Source organism: Clinocottus analis, unplaced genomic scaffold, assembly GCF_023055335.1.
Source record: "Clinocottus analis isolate CAN_PGR_092001 unplaced genomic scaffold, fCliAna1.0.p SCAF_22, whole genome shotgun sequence".
Taxonomy (NCBI): Eukaryota; Metazoa; Chordata; class Actinopteri; order Perciformes; family Cottidae; genus Clinocottus; species Clinocottus analis.
Genome location: NW_027175954.1, coordinates 10,473,821 through 10,489,237, shown reverse-complemented (window position 1 = coordinate 10,489,237; position 15,417 = coordinate 10,473,821). Strand labels below are relative to the sequence as shown.

The 15,417-nt window shown below is 40.6% G+C and overlaps 1 protein-coding gene across 3 annotated transcripts; it reads left to right on the top strand.

The window, feature by feature from the left end:
* The first annotated feature begins 363 nt into the window (after positions 1-363).
* Positions 364-11,542, top strand: chrnb3a (cholinergic receptor nicotinic beta 3 subunit a). 3 transcript variants are annotated; one of them, XM_068588642.1, is made up of 8 exons: positions 364-528; positions 4,724-4,875; positions 6,425-6,469; positions 7,288-7,397; positions 7,983-8,496; positions 9,634-9,824; positions 10,305-10,506; positions 11,037-11,542. In XM_068588642.1, exons 1-8 carry the CDS (start codon positions 456-458, stop codon positions 11,166-11,168), a joined length of 1,419 nt encoding a protein of 472 aa, XP_068444743.1. In that variant the 5' UTR covers positions 364-455; the 3' UTR covers positions 11,169-11,542. The 3 variants fall into 3 exon arrangements, with proteins under 3 accessions (XP_068444743.1, XP_068444742.1, XP_068444744.1); XM_068588641.1 differs by having other exon boundaries at positions 11,022-11,542; XM_068588643.1 differs by lacking the exons at positions 364-528; positions 4,724-4,875 and adding an exon at positions 4,904-4,975 and having other exon boundaries at positions 11,022-11,542.
* The last annotated feature ends 3,875 nt before the right edge of the window (positions 11,543-15,417 follow it).

Sequence of the window (15,417 nt, the reverse complement as noted above, 5' to 3'; positions counted from 1 at the left end):
ATCCATCCATCGTCCTCCCTCCATCCTCGACCGGGCCAGCCCCCCTCCGTTCCGCCCTCAGCCCGGCTCCGCTCCGGCAGCATCCATCTCCGCACTGGATCCAAACACACACACACACACACACACACACACACACACACACACACACACACACACACACACACACACACACACGCACACACACGAGAAGAGGCTGCGCGGAACCGAAGCAGGCGACAGACAGCACAAGGGGTGACAGAAAATAAACCACACGAGCTGTTGCTGCTCGACATTGTGACGGCGGACAGTGTTGCACAACGCCTCCAACAACCGACGGTCCGGTATTATTTAAACTGGACAGCACACCGCGGTGATACTCCGGAAGTACCACCCGGCTGATGAGGTGCACGCGGCAGGACTGTGTGCGAGCAGGACAATGCTTTGATCGCACTGGATACATGCAATCGGTGTTGTAGATGATACGAGGGAGCATGAAGTTTGCAGTTGCGATGTTGTTGTCCCTTGCTCTCGGGAAGGCTACTATGGAAGGTAAGAATCGGGGAACACCGATGCGTCTTTTAACTGTTGAATATGAGCTATTGAAGAGTGTGTCTTATTCGTCTCTTAACTAAGGATACATTGATTAGGGATATCCACATGTTTTGGTGTTTTTGTTGAGCGTCGGCCATCGTATTGCGTGATCAAAACACATCATCAAACCGCCTTATCTCATTAATCTAGCAGAGTGATTGGCCAATGTGCTCCGTTCTGTTAAGTCATTCGTAGATCGAAAACTGTTTTATAAACAGGCAGTCATATTGTACAAATCTCATGGGATTGCACTTTTACGGGGATGTAGCGGGACAACACGACGGGGCCAGGTGAGAGGAGCACGGTCAAGATTTATTAAAGCATGGGAGCGCAGCGCCCCCTTGGGATGTATGATGACTTAGCGTGGCTGTATAACACACTGCAAGAGAACAATATGGGACAAGAAAACACATTGCAATGCATGTAAAACAATTACATAACACAATGAAGCTGCGATTCAAGTGTGGTGTTATAAAAGGTACATAATCTGATATTGTGTCACAGATTAAGCTACAGAAAGTCAGTCTTCTCTCTCCTTTTTCTCACTGTTTGTGTGTGTGTGTCTGTGTGTGTGTCTGTGTGTGTGTGTGTGTGTGTGTGTGTGTGTGTGTGTGTGTGTGTGTGTGTGTGTGTGTGTGTGTGTGTGTGACAGCGAGCAAGAGAGAGAATAAATGGCAAATTGATGAAAGCAATTAATCCATTACCATCAGAGAACAATTGTCTATCCCAGGCGGCCTCAAACCTCGGTAAAGTTACAGAGAAATCACATTTTAAACTAACAGTAGTTCCAATGGAAACCGCACGTGTAGGCTGTGTGCACATGCAGTCACCTCTGGTCATGTGATACTGCTCATGTGATGGTGAGTGTCCTTGACGTTCATCGCCTATGTGTGAAGTGACATGTCTTGTATGCTCTTACACACTATAGAGTACATGCCTCAAGGCCATAATGACTGATGGGGTTAACTATCGTGAAAAGTCTTCGCTCCATCAGAGTCATAATTATAAATCCACTCAATTCTTGACAAGACCCCCTTGTGTAACCGCTCGGTTGATTGGTTGAGTTTCTACCTTGACCTTGACTAGTTAGGGTCAGGATAGTCCTTTGGTTAGGGTATAGGACCTCAACAGATCAGGTGATCGGTACCTCATAGAGCATGGATGAGTGGCCAATTTTAGTGCTTGAGTGCAAAACGGAAAGCTATCGGATTTCGCATTGTGGTAAAAGTCTGGGTAAAATAAGTCTTTATGATTTTCTCTTGATTAATGCTTTCAAAATGTCCTCCTTCCCAGAATATAATTTTAAATCAATGACATTTGCATGGAGAAAATGAAAAAAAACAAACACAAAGTTAAACTCTTTCTAGTGTGAAGAAAAAAATAGCTCCTCTCTGTTTTACGTCCCATCCTTTTACCCCCCTCAATGATATATCCTGCTGTGGCTACACAATAAACAGATGGTGGATGGGATAAGGTGATCGTACCACTGTGTCACCCATGAGGTGCTTTCAATTGAGGAGATGCAGGGTGTTTGTTTGTTTGAATGCTGGGTCAGCCTGTGTCTGTATCAATAATCAGCAAGCTGTAGTTTGTTTTACACACACACACACACACACACACACACACACTGTACATATGTACACTGTCTTGTTATGTCCTTTGTATATGTAAACATGCATCTCCCCCACATTTTAGAATCAATAGTATGTCCTTCACCTCTGCTCAATCAACCCACACAAACACACACACACACACACACACACACACACACACACAAAAAAAAAGCCCTTGTGCTTTATCGCTTCCTGTAGAGCTGAAAGACAGAGTTCTGACAGGCCGTTTCAAACCCTTAAAACTATGCGGAGATAGATAGATATGTACTTTGTTAATCCGCAAAGGGAAATTTCGCAGGGGATCTGATGCAATGGGATGTAACTTCAGATTCCAACACACCCAACGGGAAACAGGAGTTTGAAATCAGGGAATATAATTGTACGATTTTGTGTGGTTTCCTGGGTGGAATCAACGCAGATTTTTAAGGTACTTACGTTAACTCAAGTTAGATCACAAAACATCAGCCAAACCATGAACTTTTACAAAACCTGCCAAAGTAGTTGTGTTACCCAAACATAACCAAGTTGTTTAAATTCATAAAGTAAACCACATTTTAAACTGCAAATGTAATATTATATGTTTCCCTCAAAACATAATTGAGAATGCAGTTAACTTTTAGGATACACGTTTTTCCTACTATACTAAATATTACACTATTTCAGTTTCTCCTGTTCCGATTAGATGTACCGAGACAGAGGATGTCATATCTATACATATTGTAATACCCTCTGAGCCAAATTTTTGATTTTGTCCTATACAAATTAATTGAATTGAATAAAAAAACAACCCCAACAATACATTGATCGTATTGATCGTAACAATACATTGATACATTGATGCATTGATTGAAAAGCAATGTCTGTGTATTCAAATGCATTGAGCTACTGGTTCTTTGAAGGGAAATTATTGATTGCCCTAATTTATCCACAATCCACAGAGAATTAGACAACAAGATGCAACAAAAAAGAGACAAACTGCATTAGAAAAACTCATTTCAAAGTTATAATCAACCCTAAAAGTAAATGTTTCACGACAGTAGCAGAAAATAATGCATCAAGTAATCTATAAAGCATGTCAGAGGGATCCGCTTCACCAGTCCACAACCTTGTGTTTAGAAATACGCTGAAATGGGAATTTTCTCTCAACTTGCTATCTGTTTTGCTGTCTGTTCTCATTCCCCATGCCCCAGTTAACTTCTCCTCTGATACCGACCTCTACCCTGCGCCCTTGTTCTGTTTCTTGGTAACTGGAGGGAATTGCTCCTGGTCACTCTGTCTCACTCCTTTCCTTATCAGCTCCCTCCACTCCTCTGCTCCATTCCCCTTGTTTGAGAGGCAATTGATTCCCACTTCTCTTTTCTGTCTATCAGCCATCGTCTCTGGTGCAACCCTACCATTGGCAGTTCCAGATACTGTCCTCTTATAGCGGTTGAGTGCTCAGAAGTCTCAGTGTTGTTAGAATTGCTGAGGGAGCCTCTGTTGTGCAGCTCACATATAAATACCAAATCATGCTCGGAGCGCCCAGCAAATGCTCATCTTTCATTAGTTATAATGAGTAACAGGGAAGCAGTGCGGTTTCTTACTCAAGCACAATTTGACAGTACATACAGCTCCCGATGAGCATGTTGTCTGTCAGTAGAATCGAATATGTAAACGTTAAGCTACTGAGGAGTGTCTCATAATGTACTTTAAATTGAATTAAAGTGTGTTTTCTGTACTTGTGTACCTAAGGGACCTGATATTTCCAAACTGTCTGCTCTTGACCGGGTGGCTGATGATGTGAAAGCAGTGTTCCTGCAATGCACCGCCTCCTGCTCAGAGTGAGCATCACTCCTTAACTGACTATTATGTCCCGTGCCTGGCTGCACAAAGCGCTCTGAGCTCAGCTTGTCTCCCCTGGCAATTGTTCTGTCTGTGGTGATCATGTCAGCATGATCATTTTGTCAGCCTTGGGAGCTCAGATGCATTCAGTCGGCCATGGCCAGCTGTCAGTCCAGGGTTGACAGTGTGTGTGCTCCTGACTCTACGGCCCTGACTTAATTTTTCCCTCCACTTACTTTTGTGACTCTTGGGAGGTGGCTCACTTTGTTCATGCAAAACTATGTCTTTCTTCACATGTTCTTAAAAATGGAAGAAATATTTTATATTTATGCACAAATCGGTCTGTGCACATGAATATTACATGAGTGCAAAACAAGTGTAAGGCAGCATACTCAAATGTCTTGGTTTGTCCATCTTTATTGGCTTAGCTCTTGTATGGCAATGTTGATCTGTTGGTTGATCAGTCAGTCCACCACTTTGATGCAGACTAGGGTTTCATCCCCGTGTCGCATTCGGCAATTACATTGATTTTGCAATACGGTGTTGACTTAATAAACATACACATATTTTGATTAGCTCCAGTATGATCTACACATTCCAGCACTACTTATAATCATATCCATAGCTATGTTCTTGTGAACACTCTTCCATGTTCTCTCCCAAACTTGCTTCTTTTCCATTTTGTCTTCATCTTGTTTTTCTTCTCTGGCTCCTTTCAGCGCCGGAAGACTTTGTGTCGCTGGCCGAGATGGAGGATTCCTTGTTAAGGAGCCTTTTCAGGGGTTACCAGAAGTGGGTGCGCCCTGTCCTGCACTCGAACGACACCATCACTGTATGCTTTGGACTCAAGATCTCACAATTGGTTGATGTGGTGAGGAAACAACACCAGGATACACAAACACACGCTCTCTCATGAGGAATATGCTGCATCTTCATGTCCTGTTTATCTACATGAATACTACATGAAGGAAGTAGGTTTATATGAATATAACAAGTGGAAGTGAATGACATTAGACTTTTTTTCTTGTAAATTCTCAGCAAAATAAATATGTTCTTGTTATTTGTGTGGAGTACATAACAGATTTTTTTCTCCATCTCATTTGTATGCAGCATTTGCAATTACTTTGCGTTTTAGTACAATTGACAGAGGCAGAACGAAAGAAGGAGAATCAATATAGCCGGGCTGACCTTTGAAAATCCAATCAGATAGACAAATAAAGCAGAAGGCTGAGGACATGACCTCATTGTCCTGAATGGCTCTGGCTCCGTTAATGCCATACAGTATATGTTATATTAATATTAGATAGATGAGGGTATCTTACACAGAGTCTGCATTGATCACTTCCTGAGCGCCCTTTAGCAAAGTGGAACCAGACAAAGAGGCTCTAATGCTTCCAGGAGAGCAACACAGCAAACAGTCTCATGTGTACCTGTTATGACAATTACATTACCTTATGTAACATGGTTAATAAAATCCTGTTACAGTATTCTCTGGATATGATGGTCATTTTTTGTATGGTATTGTTACGATGTAATGTTCAGAAGAAATGATGAAGAAAGTCAGGGCAAGGGAAGGCAAATCCAAAAGGCAGATAGCAGTTAAAAGAGGTGAAGGGGATGGTCAACAGATGAAGTCTAGTACAGAGATTACACTGAGGACAAAAGTGTGAGCATAAGCAAGAAGGAGGATACGCAGCTGATGGTTTCAAATGGGCAGAAGAGAGAATAAGGAGAAGAGCAAAGCAAAACGTGAGGTCACAAGTGGTCTTTCATAGTAGCAGAGGAAGTAATAAGGCCATCAAGCTGAGAGGAACCAGATCACATGTATTATTTAGACAAGGGCACACACACACACACACACACACACAAAGCTGCTCCCACAAATCCACAGAGAAGCACATTCTGCCTTACAAAATTAACATTTAGAAGAGTGCCATCTTGCGGTATTCTAGCTAAATTACTGTCGCTTGAAAAAATGAAGGTAAAAAAGCGCAGCTCTGATAAATGTTTATTCATAGTGGACGGTTATGCAATCAGGTTTGCTGAGCATGTGTCGATACTTATTGAACAAATGAGGCAGCTGTGCCTATGCAAGTATTGCCAGTGATATTGGCCACAGAGTATCTTTGCTTTTTTTCGCTCATTAAATTCTGTAGATGTACTCTGAAGCAAGGCACTTAACCCCCAAGCTGTTTCAGTGGGCTTTCTTAGCAGAAAGCAAGAGAAGCAATTAACCCACACAGAAAAAAAATATTCTGTTTCACTAGGTTTAAGTTATTTCTTTCATCCCACTCAACCTTTTGTTTCCAGATTCTGGTTTGCTCCTCACCTCCTCATTAGCCTCTCTTGTCTTTCATAGTAAGCACCACAAAGATGGATCAATAGTGAACAAAACTTCCTCCTTGTCTTCTTTCCTGCAGGATGAAAAGAACCAACTGATGACTACAAATGTCTGGCTTTGGCAGGTAAAATTAAATGCTACCATCTCCAAAACTGGATATTTAAATTGTTAGGCGCTATTTTAACATCTGTGAGTGTGCAGCACTTTAGGTTCTCTAGGACTGGAGTGTTGAGTGGATATGATCAGTTTATTTTAACAGTTTGATAAACATGTCGTGAGATTCATTAGCTGAAATATGCTATGGTGTATAATTTTACTGAAAGACACTTAAAGAGTTAAAAATATATATGTATAAACATATTTCCAAAAGTACTACATACTTATCAAACTACTGGAAGGGAAATTATATTATTATATTCAAAAGTGCCCCAGTTAGATATAAAAGACATATTCTTGTAAATGTAACATGTTAATATCTACTTGCGATGTTTGAAAAAAAAAATCCTTTGTTACATTGAGTCAGAAAAATCTAAATTAAATTACGTATTTTATTTTGTAGGATTTTAAACAAATGCAAAACATGGCAGATGTAGTGGAATTCCTTGTAGCTGTCTTACACATGAGCATAAGATGCTTGATAAATGATACATACATAGATCATTAGTCTTGTTGGGCCTTGGTTTAAAAATCTAAACAAAGCATTGAAGGGTATCATTATCAACAATAAAATATTAAAGCAAAGACACACATTGACAAGGCAACAAGCAGACTTGGGGCAGCGATGCAATGAACAACATAGTTTCCATCAGCTTTGGGCAGCTAACAGTCTGGTGTGGCCATGGTGCTGAAATAAAAAAGATGCACTTCACGATTTCTTAAGCTTTTTTAAGTTGAGTGTCAAATCATGTTACTTATCATACAGTGTCATTTATTTATTTAAAGGAGTGGGTTGACCTGAAGCTGAAGTGGAACCCAGATGACTATGGGGGTATTACTTCCATCAGAGTGCCTTCAGAGACTATTTGGCTGCCTGATATCGTGCTGTATGAAAAGTGAGTTAAGCAGCACTCCACACACATCAGTGGCACATTCGGAGGAACTGTCTGATAACTCTGAGGCATTTACATCAATTTTCCTTTCCTTTTTGATGTTTCTTCAACATCTTACCAGGGGTGTAAATATAGAGAGTGCAGGCAGTGAGGTTGCACTGGGGCCTGTGGGGTGAGGGGGCCCATAGAGAGAGCGGGCCCTCCAGCAATGTGATGAGTGAAGAACGTGCTATTAAGGTGATTCAGATTGCCACCGAGGAAAAAAACCTGTGATCAAAAATGTAGTATATACTTTAAAATGGGTGCAATTTCTCATACATTTTATTAAAATGGCAAACTCATCTCCACCATAGTTTAGATATTATTGTTTTTTGTAAAATAGTCTAAACTATCAAAAGCTATTCAATGGAATTCATTATTTATTTGCTATTTTTGTCATGTACATTTATGCAATGATGATTGCAGGGTAATATGTGTGTCGTCACTGTCTCATGTCAAGTCTCTATTTGATCTTAGATCATATTTTGATCAGATAATACGATGTGTGCTAATCTTCAAACCACCTTATCCTTTCTCATCTTCACCCAGTGCGGATGGTCGCTTTGAGGGTTCCCTGATGACCAAAGCCATTGTTCGATGGGATGGTACCATAACTTGGACTCCACCAGCCAGCTATAAGTCCTCTTGCACCATGGACGTCACCTTCTTCCCCTTTGACCGCCAGAACTGTTCTATGAAATTTGGCTCCTGGACTTACGATGGAAACATGGTGGACCTGGTCCTAGTGGATCACTACGTGGACCGTAAAGATTTCTTCGATAACGGGGAGTGGGAGATCCTGAATGCAACAGGACAAAGGGGAAGCAGGAGGGATGAGGTGTACTGGTACCCATTTGTGACCTACTCCTTCATCCTCAAGAGATTGCCTTTGTTCTACACCCTCTTCCTCATTATTCCATGCCTCGGCCTTTCCTTTCTAACTGTGCTGGTGTTTTATTTGCCATCCGACGAAGGAGAGAAACTTTCACTTTCCACGTCTGTGCTGGTGTCGCTCACTGTGTTCCTCCTTGTCATAGAAGAAATCATCCCTTCATCTTCTAAGGTAGGATCCCTCTGGGGGTTTAAATATCAGCCTATTTTCATTTTAAAGTTTCTACTCGGCTTCATTACTTTTTGTAATCTTAATTGCATTATGTCCAGATCACAACCACAGCCCTCTCAATTACTGCAGTTTAAACTGCATGTCAACTCAATTACTGTAAGAAGCTAGTGACGTCAGATGTATCTATTTATCTCCATCACAGAAGCTTAGAGAGCTCTGAAATACAATGACTGCTTCCAAAATCATCCCACAATTCAACGTAAAAAGCATTGTGGGTAGTTTTGTCGAGGACATATTTTAATTACTTCAACAATCTCGACATTTCATCTATTGCCACCCGATAGTCAGATGTTTCACTCATTCAGTAAAAGAATAGATGTACTATTAAAATGTTGTCCAGACATTGATGGTTTTGAAACAATGAATCCCATTAACTTCGGTGATGTCTTGTCTTGACCTTCAGTGTTGACATTTTTTTTTTTGGGAGTGAAATATCTTGACAGCAAATGCTGTGATATTTTAGACAGAAGTGCAAGATCTCGACAGAGTAATTTTTAATTAAATTTGGGTAACTTCTCATATACCACCATCTTGAGGTAAATATTTTCCAATACTAGCAATTACCTGCCCAACTAATGACATTCCCATCAGCATCCGCTATATTTTATGTTTAGTACTAATTGGCACATGTGAGATTGCTAACATGCTAAACTAAGAACCTTTAAACACCAGCATATTAAGACTATAATGTACTGTTGTCCCTTTGCTTGCAACACTGTTACTGAGCCGCTAGAATAGCTGTTATCTTATGGTGAATATGTATAATTTATTTTACTAAGCTGCCAGAAACTAACCAGTATGTCTAACATCAAATTTCTATAACATAAATTTATGTTTTTGAAAGGGACATGTAAAAAATATAACCCCTCCAGAGCCACAGGCGAGCTAAATGGTAATTCTCCTGAACAGCAAACTGATTTTCATGTGAACAAACTATCCCATTAAAGAGCAGTCAATGTGTATTATAAACAACAAGACTAATGTATCCCTATAAAGTCATTACCACCTCATTTCCTGGGGAAATACCACTTATTTAAAGCAGTCATGACAGTAACCTTTACATTTTTCTGTCACCAGGTGATCCCACTGATTGGAGAATACCTGCTCTTCATCATGATCTTCGTCACTTTCTCCATCATCGTCACCGTCTTTGTCATTAATGTCCACCATCGTTCCTCTGCCACTTACCACCCTATGGCCCCCTGGGTAAAGAGCCTCTTTCTCCAGAGACTACCCAGACTGCTGTGTATGAGGGGGCACACTGACCGGTAATAAAGGACCAACTATTGTTTCAGGAATGGTTGAACATTTTGAGAAAAAAATGGTTATTTGCTTTCCGTCCAAGAGTTAGAGGAGAATATTAGCACAGCTTAGCATAACTATGAGCCAAATAAGTTACTGGCCCTGACCAAGAAATATAGCCTTTGTTAAAAAGCAATTTGTCATTGAAACATTTTAGTTTTTTGTTTGGGTAAAACAAACGAGATATAACGTGTACTTAGCAAACGATTGAGGTAGGCAGCTTTGGTTTGCTTTGTTACCTTACCAGGCTAACTGATATGCTTGTTTCTAGTCTTTACTCTACGGTCTCCTGGTGGCATACATGAGAGTGGTATTAATCTAACTTTTGGGAAGAAAGCAGATGAATACATTTCCCGAAATGTTGAACTCTTCTTTTAATATCCCCGATTCACATTAAAGAGATAAATACAAAATAAAAATACAACAGTTAGTGTCCTTTTCCCCAGATTCCACTTTGCAGATATGGAGATGCACAGCTCGGACCTGAAGAAGAAAAGTGTGGGGAGGAGGGGCACTCCTGGCCAGAGTGGCGGTCAGCACAGAGTAAAAGAGGACGAGAATCAAGCCTGGCTGAACATGCTGGAGAAAGCCACGAGTTCAGTTCGCTACATCAGCCGTCACATCAAAAAAGAGCATTTCATACGAGAGGTGTGTGGGCAGACATGGGATGAAAGTCTTTGCTTGCATGTTGCATTCTCTTCTAATTTGTATGCTTCTGTGCCAGCGACAGCCATGCCTGAGGCGTTGTGTTTTCAGGTTGTCATTCTGTCGGCCCCATTTTTGTGAACACAACATCTCAATACCTGGAGGGAATTTTCTTAAATATGTCGCAAAAGTTTACTTGGGCTCAAGGATGAACTGAGTGGAAATTAATCAAACGTCAAGGTCACAGTTTTGGACATAACATTACCATTTCATATACTAATTTATACAAATGTTTGCGAGAATGAAATTAGGAGAGGTGAAGGAGTAATTCTGGTTTATACTGTTACAGTTTATTATTTGCTCAATAATGGCTATCAAAATCACACAAAGTAGTCATTGTGTCTACAATGAAGAATGCTATCTCACTGGGCTTGAGGTTGACACAGATTCACACCTGTGGACTTTTCTATTGTGTCTCTGTCTCTGTTGTTTCTTTCCATCTATATATTTATATATAGCTCTGTCTCATTCAGGTTGTTCAAGACTGGAAGTTCGTGGCTCAGGTGTTAGACCGGATTTTCCTTTGGGCTTTCCTCACCGTGGCAATACTGGGAACTGTCCTAATCTTCACCCCTGCTCTGCAGATGTACTACAGCACACCTTGATGAACACACACAGAAACTCACTTTTCAACAGCTCCATCTTGTTTTCCGTGTTGTCTTGTCTCACAAAGACTCAATAAACTATTCACACTGTATATTTATTTTGTAGTTGTAGTTCTAACATATGGTTTGCATTTGTTAATGACTAGTGTTAGATGCAACGTGTCACTCATTGTCAGGTGCATGCACGGGAGTGCAAAGGAATGAAAGCAATAAGCAGGCCGTGTATGATTTAAACAAGCATGTTTGTATAACTCTAACATTGTAAACATGCAACACCATGCAGTGTATCACAACACGAATGAGTTACTTTCTGTGTCAAATGCACCGAGTTGTCCAGCCAGCTGTAAATACTGTCATGGTGATGATAATTAAAAGAAAACCAATGTACCAAATCCTTTTCCAGTTCTGTTTCGAAGGCTTTGTAATACTTACAACAATACTTTGTTAATACTATTTGCAACACAAAAGCATCCGGAAAATATGTCTGAGAGACAACTGAAGCCGTTATCTGCTCTCTTCAGAGCCACAAGGCTCCTTTGCTAAAAACAGTGATTTTACCATTGCTGGTCTACCAGTCCCTCGATCGGTTATTTTGATTGTGTTATTGTGTGGCTTTGGTGTTCTAAAGAGTTCATTCAGATTCACCAGAGTCACACAACAAGAGAAATAAACTATATGATCGAGGTCTGAAGTTCTATCTTCACTCTTAGAAATAAAAGATAAATAGAACAACTTCAGATCCCAGTTGTAAAGTGCCTGATGGCAAAAAGTAAAGATATTCTTTATATAGCATAAACTTAAACTGATATTGATTTTTTTACGTGGGCAATTCTTTTTGGTTGCTAAAATACATTTTTCCCAGATGTCCCACGTCCACAACAGTACATGGCTTTGCTCCTGTGCCCTGGGGCTTACTGACTCACGACTGTGAGTAATACCAGACTATAAATAAATACCTCACACAACCCCAGGATGTTTGACCAACTGCTTGAGAATTATTAAATAAAATACAATGCAAAAAGAGTGTCTAGAAACAGGGGGTTAATAGGAGGCCACATTTTATCTTTTCACCGGGCTACATGTTTAATCTGGCACTGTTACTGTACGCACGCACCTTGGACTACCAGATGTTTTTTGTTTTTTTGTTGTTGCTGTAATGACACAGTATCACCACTAAATGGCAGCAAACATCTTTTTAAACAGGTGATTTTTAATTTACAGACATTAATGATGTGATACAAAAGTATTTCAAATTCAGCATTTATGCACATATATATATATATAAAGAAGTTAACACATTACCTATCAGGATGCCATGATTCATTTGTGTGTGGCCATGTTGAGACACTAACAATGTATCTTCGTCTACAGTTCTAACCCGGTTGAGTAGCTGCTCGGGAGAAGGTTGACATTGATATCCAACAAGATGATTAGAAACAGCAGATACTCTATGAAGCTCACAATGTTAACTTTTTGTTGAAATTCAACCACATATTTGTAGTGGTGGGGTATGGGTCACATATAGCATTATATTGTCAACCCCCTCCTGATACTTAAGATTCCCCAAGAAGTCAGTTTCGCTAAAGGGTACATTACCATATTAATTACAAGAGGAGACAGTGGCTCGTTCACTTCCCCACACACTTATATTCCCAGCTGGCTGAGTTTTTCTGTCTGAACAGTCAACCTTCCAGTTACTAGCAGCTGCAACTTCCTTAGCCTTCGGGCTTTCGTCGCCCACCAAATAGTGTTACAAGTGGCGGTCCCGAGTGATATCATTGCATTGTGTGCTTTGGCCTAGTTCTAGAGAGACATAAGTTTGTTCTCTGACTTATTAAAATGCCTGGCATGCTTAAGTGAAAGTCTCTCCTCTGTTTCCCCTGCACTTTAACAGTCTGACCTCAGCCCACTCTTCTATTATTCACAGCTAACGATCTGACTTAGGCAGACAGGAATGTGTGAGTGTGTGTGCGTGTCTGTGTGTGTGTGTGTGTGTGTGTGTGTGTGTGTGTGTGTGTGTGTGTGTGTGTGTGTGTGTGTGTGTGTGTGTGCGCACAGGTATCTCTTTGTTTGAGTGTGACAGAATAAGAGTACACAAGAAGGCCACAGTGTGTGTGTGCATGTGTGTGTGAGTGTGTTGTGTGTGAGTGTGTTGTGTGAGACAAACCAATTGTGACAGAGCAGGGTGTGAACCCTTCAGGATTCAACAAAAATAAACAAGATTTCCGGTCTTTGGATAAAACAATATATACATTATGGAACTAGATGAAAAGTTAAGCAGTCCCATTTTTTAAATAAATTCACCCTGAGAGGACTACAAGTGTCTGTACCAAATTTAATGAAATACAACAAATAGTGAAATACATTTCAGGTAAAACCACAAATAAGAAACTCATGGTGGAGGCTTGTGGAAACGTCAGGGGATCACCAACACACACTTCCTGGCCCAAAAAAAAAGTCGCCATGCTTTGATTACATCAGCATTTACTGTGGCATTGTTTTAATAAGCTTCTGCAATGTCACAAGATTTATTTCCATCCGGTGTTGCATTCATTTCTCATCAAGATCTTGTATTGATGATGGTAGAGTCTGACCGCTGCAAAGCTTCTCCAGCACATCCAGAGACTCTCAATGGGGTTAAGGTCTGGACTCCATGTGTGAACATGATGTCTCATGCTCCCTGAACCACTCTTTCACAATTTGAGCCTGATGAATCCTGGCATTGACATCTTGGAATATGCCCGTGCCATCAGGGAAGAAATAATCCATTGATGGAATAAACTGGTCGTTGCTGAACTGAAGTTAAATTCAGACGGAGACTATTTTTTTGGTCAGACGGTGTACGTAAAGGTCCATAATCCGAGAACTATTTACACCATTTTGTGTCACTTCTTCAAGTAGATATTATATGATATTTGAAAATGTAATCCTATTTCACAGGATAAGTAAAGCCTCGCTAATACCACTGGATGAAAAGTCAGGAGATCACCAACGTCAGTAGCATTCATCCTCTGAGGGTGTACCATTCCAACAATATATGATATTTATATATCAGGTATTGCCATTTAAAGTCATAACATTTCTTTACATAGACACAGGCTTGACACAGGCTTCACATCTGTTAACACTGTTGAAAAATGTTAGCTCATCTGGAAGGTAAGTCTGAAACACAAGTTCTCCATATATATTATTCTCAATGAGCTGTGTGGTTCTGGGAGAGAGCTGGTCATGCAATCAGTTACTCAATAAACTGCCAGAGACCAAAGCAACGAGATGACATGTATCACCTGCACTATAACTTATAACGTCACATATACAAACTTTGTGTGAGAGCCTTATTACTTCCCAAGTTCATGACTCAGACTTCCAATAACACTAACAATGTCATACGGTCATTTTAGGAGGTGAAACACATGCTCCATTGCTCGCCTTCCTTTCCTGTCTCTCAGTGCGACACTAAAAAATGACATTAACTAAGGTGAGAATTGTTGTCAATCGGATGAATCATCACCCAGCTCTGCAGAGTGTTTCAGCATCTTTTAACTTGTCCCTCTGGCTTCCTGGAGAAGTAAAGTTAGCTTGACGGGAAGCCTACTAATGTTCCAGTTCATGTCTGCCACCTGTCCATCATCTAACAGCAGACAGGTTAAGTTAGCAACGAAATGGTGAAGCATGTTTTTATCAGCTCTGCTTTTGGTCTCCACTAACCTCAGAGGAAAATATCTGTCTCTCTGGCTTCTATATGCTCCACTATGTTCACCAGCCAGTAGAGTGGGTTATAATAACTATCTCACTGAGAACAGCTGTCTGCTGCTGCAAAACTAGATTGGTGAGAGAGTGGGCCAGACAGCCAAACAATGAGCTGAAATGCACTATAAAGCTCCATAAAGCCAAGGGCAACTGCATATTCAGAGGATGATTGTCATTTCCTGTAAAGTGTTCTTGCAGAAGCTGTATTAAAGTAATTTATCTTTGCATACATGAGCAGTACATTGATTTAACATGGTGAAGTATGCTGACGCGTATTTAATGACATAAACCTCAGCATAGATCTCTGAGTTCGGCCATGCTCGATGATCAAGCTGCCTATTTACTGCGGATGATGTATGTTAGTATGTGTAGTAAAGAGAGAGGAGGGGCGGGGAGGGGGCTACATGAGAGGAAAATAGTACAGGACTGCAATGTAAATGAACAGGTGCACAAAGAGAAAAAGGCCCAGGAACATGCGCCCACACTTTCACATACACAC

Bases quoted from the DNA above. Each gene is read 5' to 3' on its own strand.
- chrnb3a (XM_068588641.1), top strand. From the start codon at position 456: ATGATACGAGGGAGCATGAAGTTTGCAGTTGCGATGTTGTTGTCCCTT. The intron at 7,398-7,982 runs GTGAGTTAAGCA...ATCTTCACCCAG, and splicing joins GATATCGTGCTGTATGAAAA to TGCGGATGGTCGCTTTGAGG. The intron at 8,497-9,633 runs GTAGGATCCCTC...TTCTGTCACCAG, and splicing joins TCATCCCTTCATCTTCTAAG to GTGATCCCACTGATTGGAGA.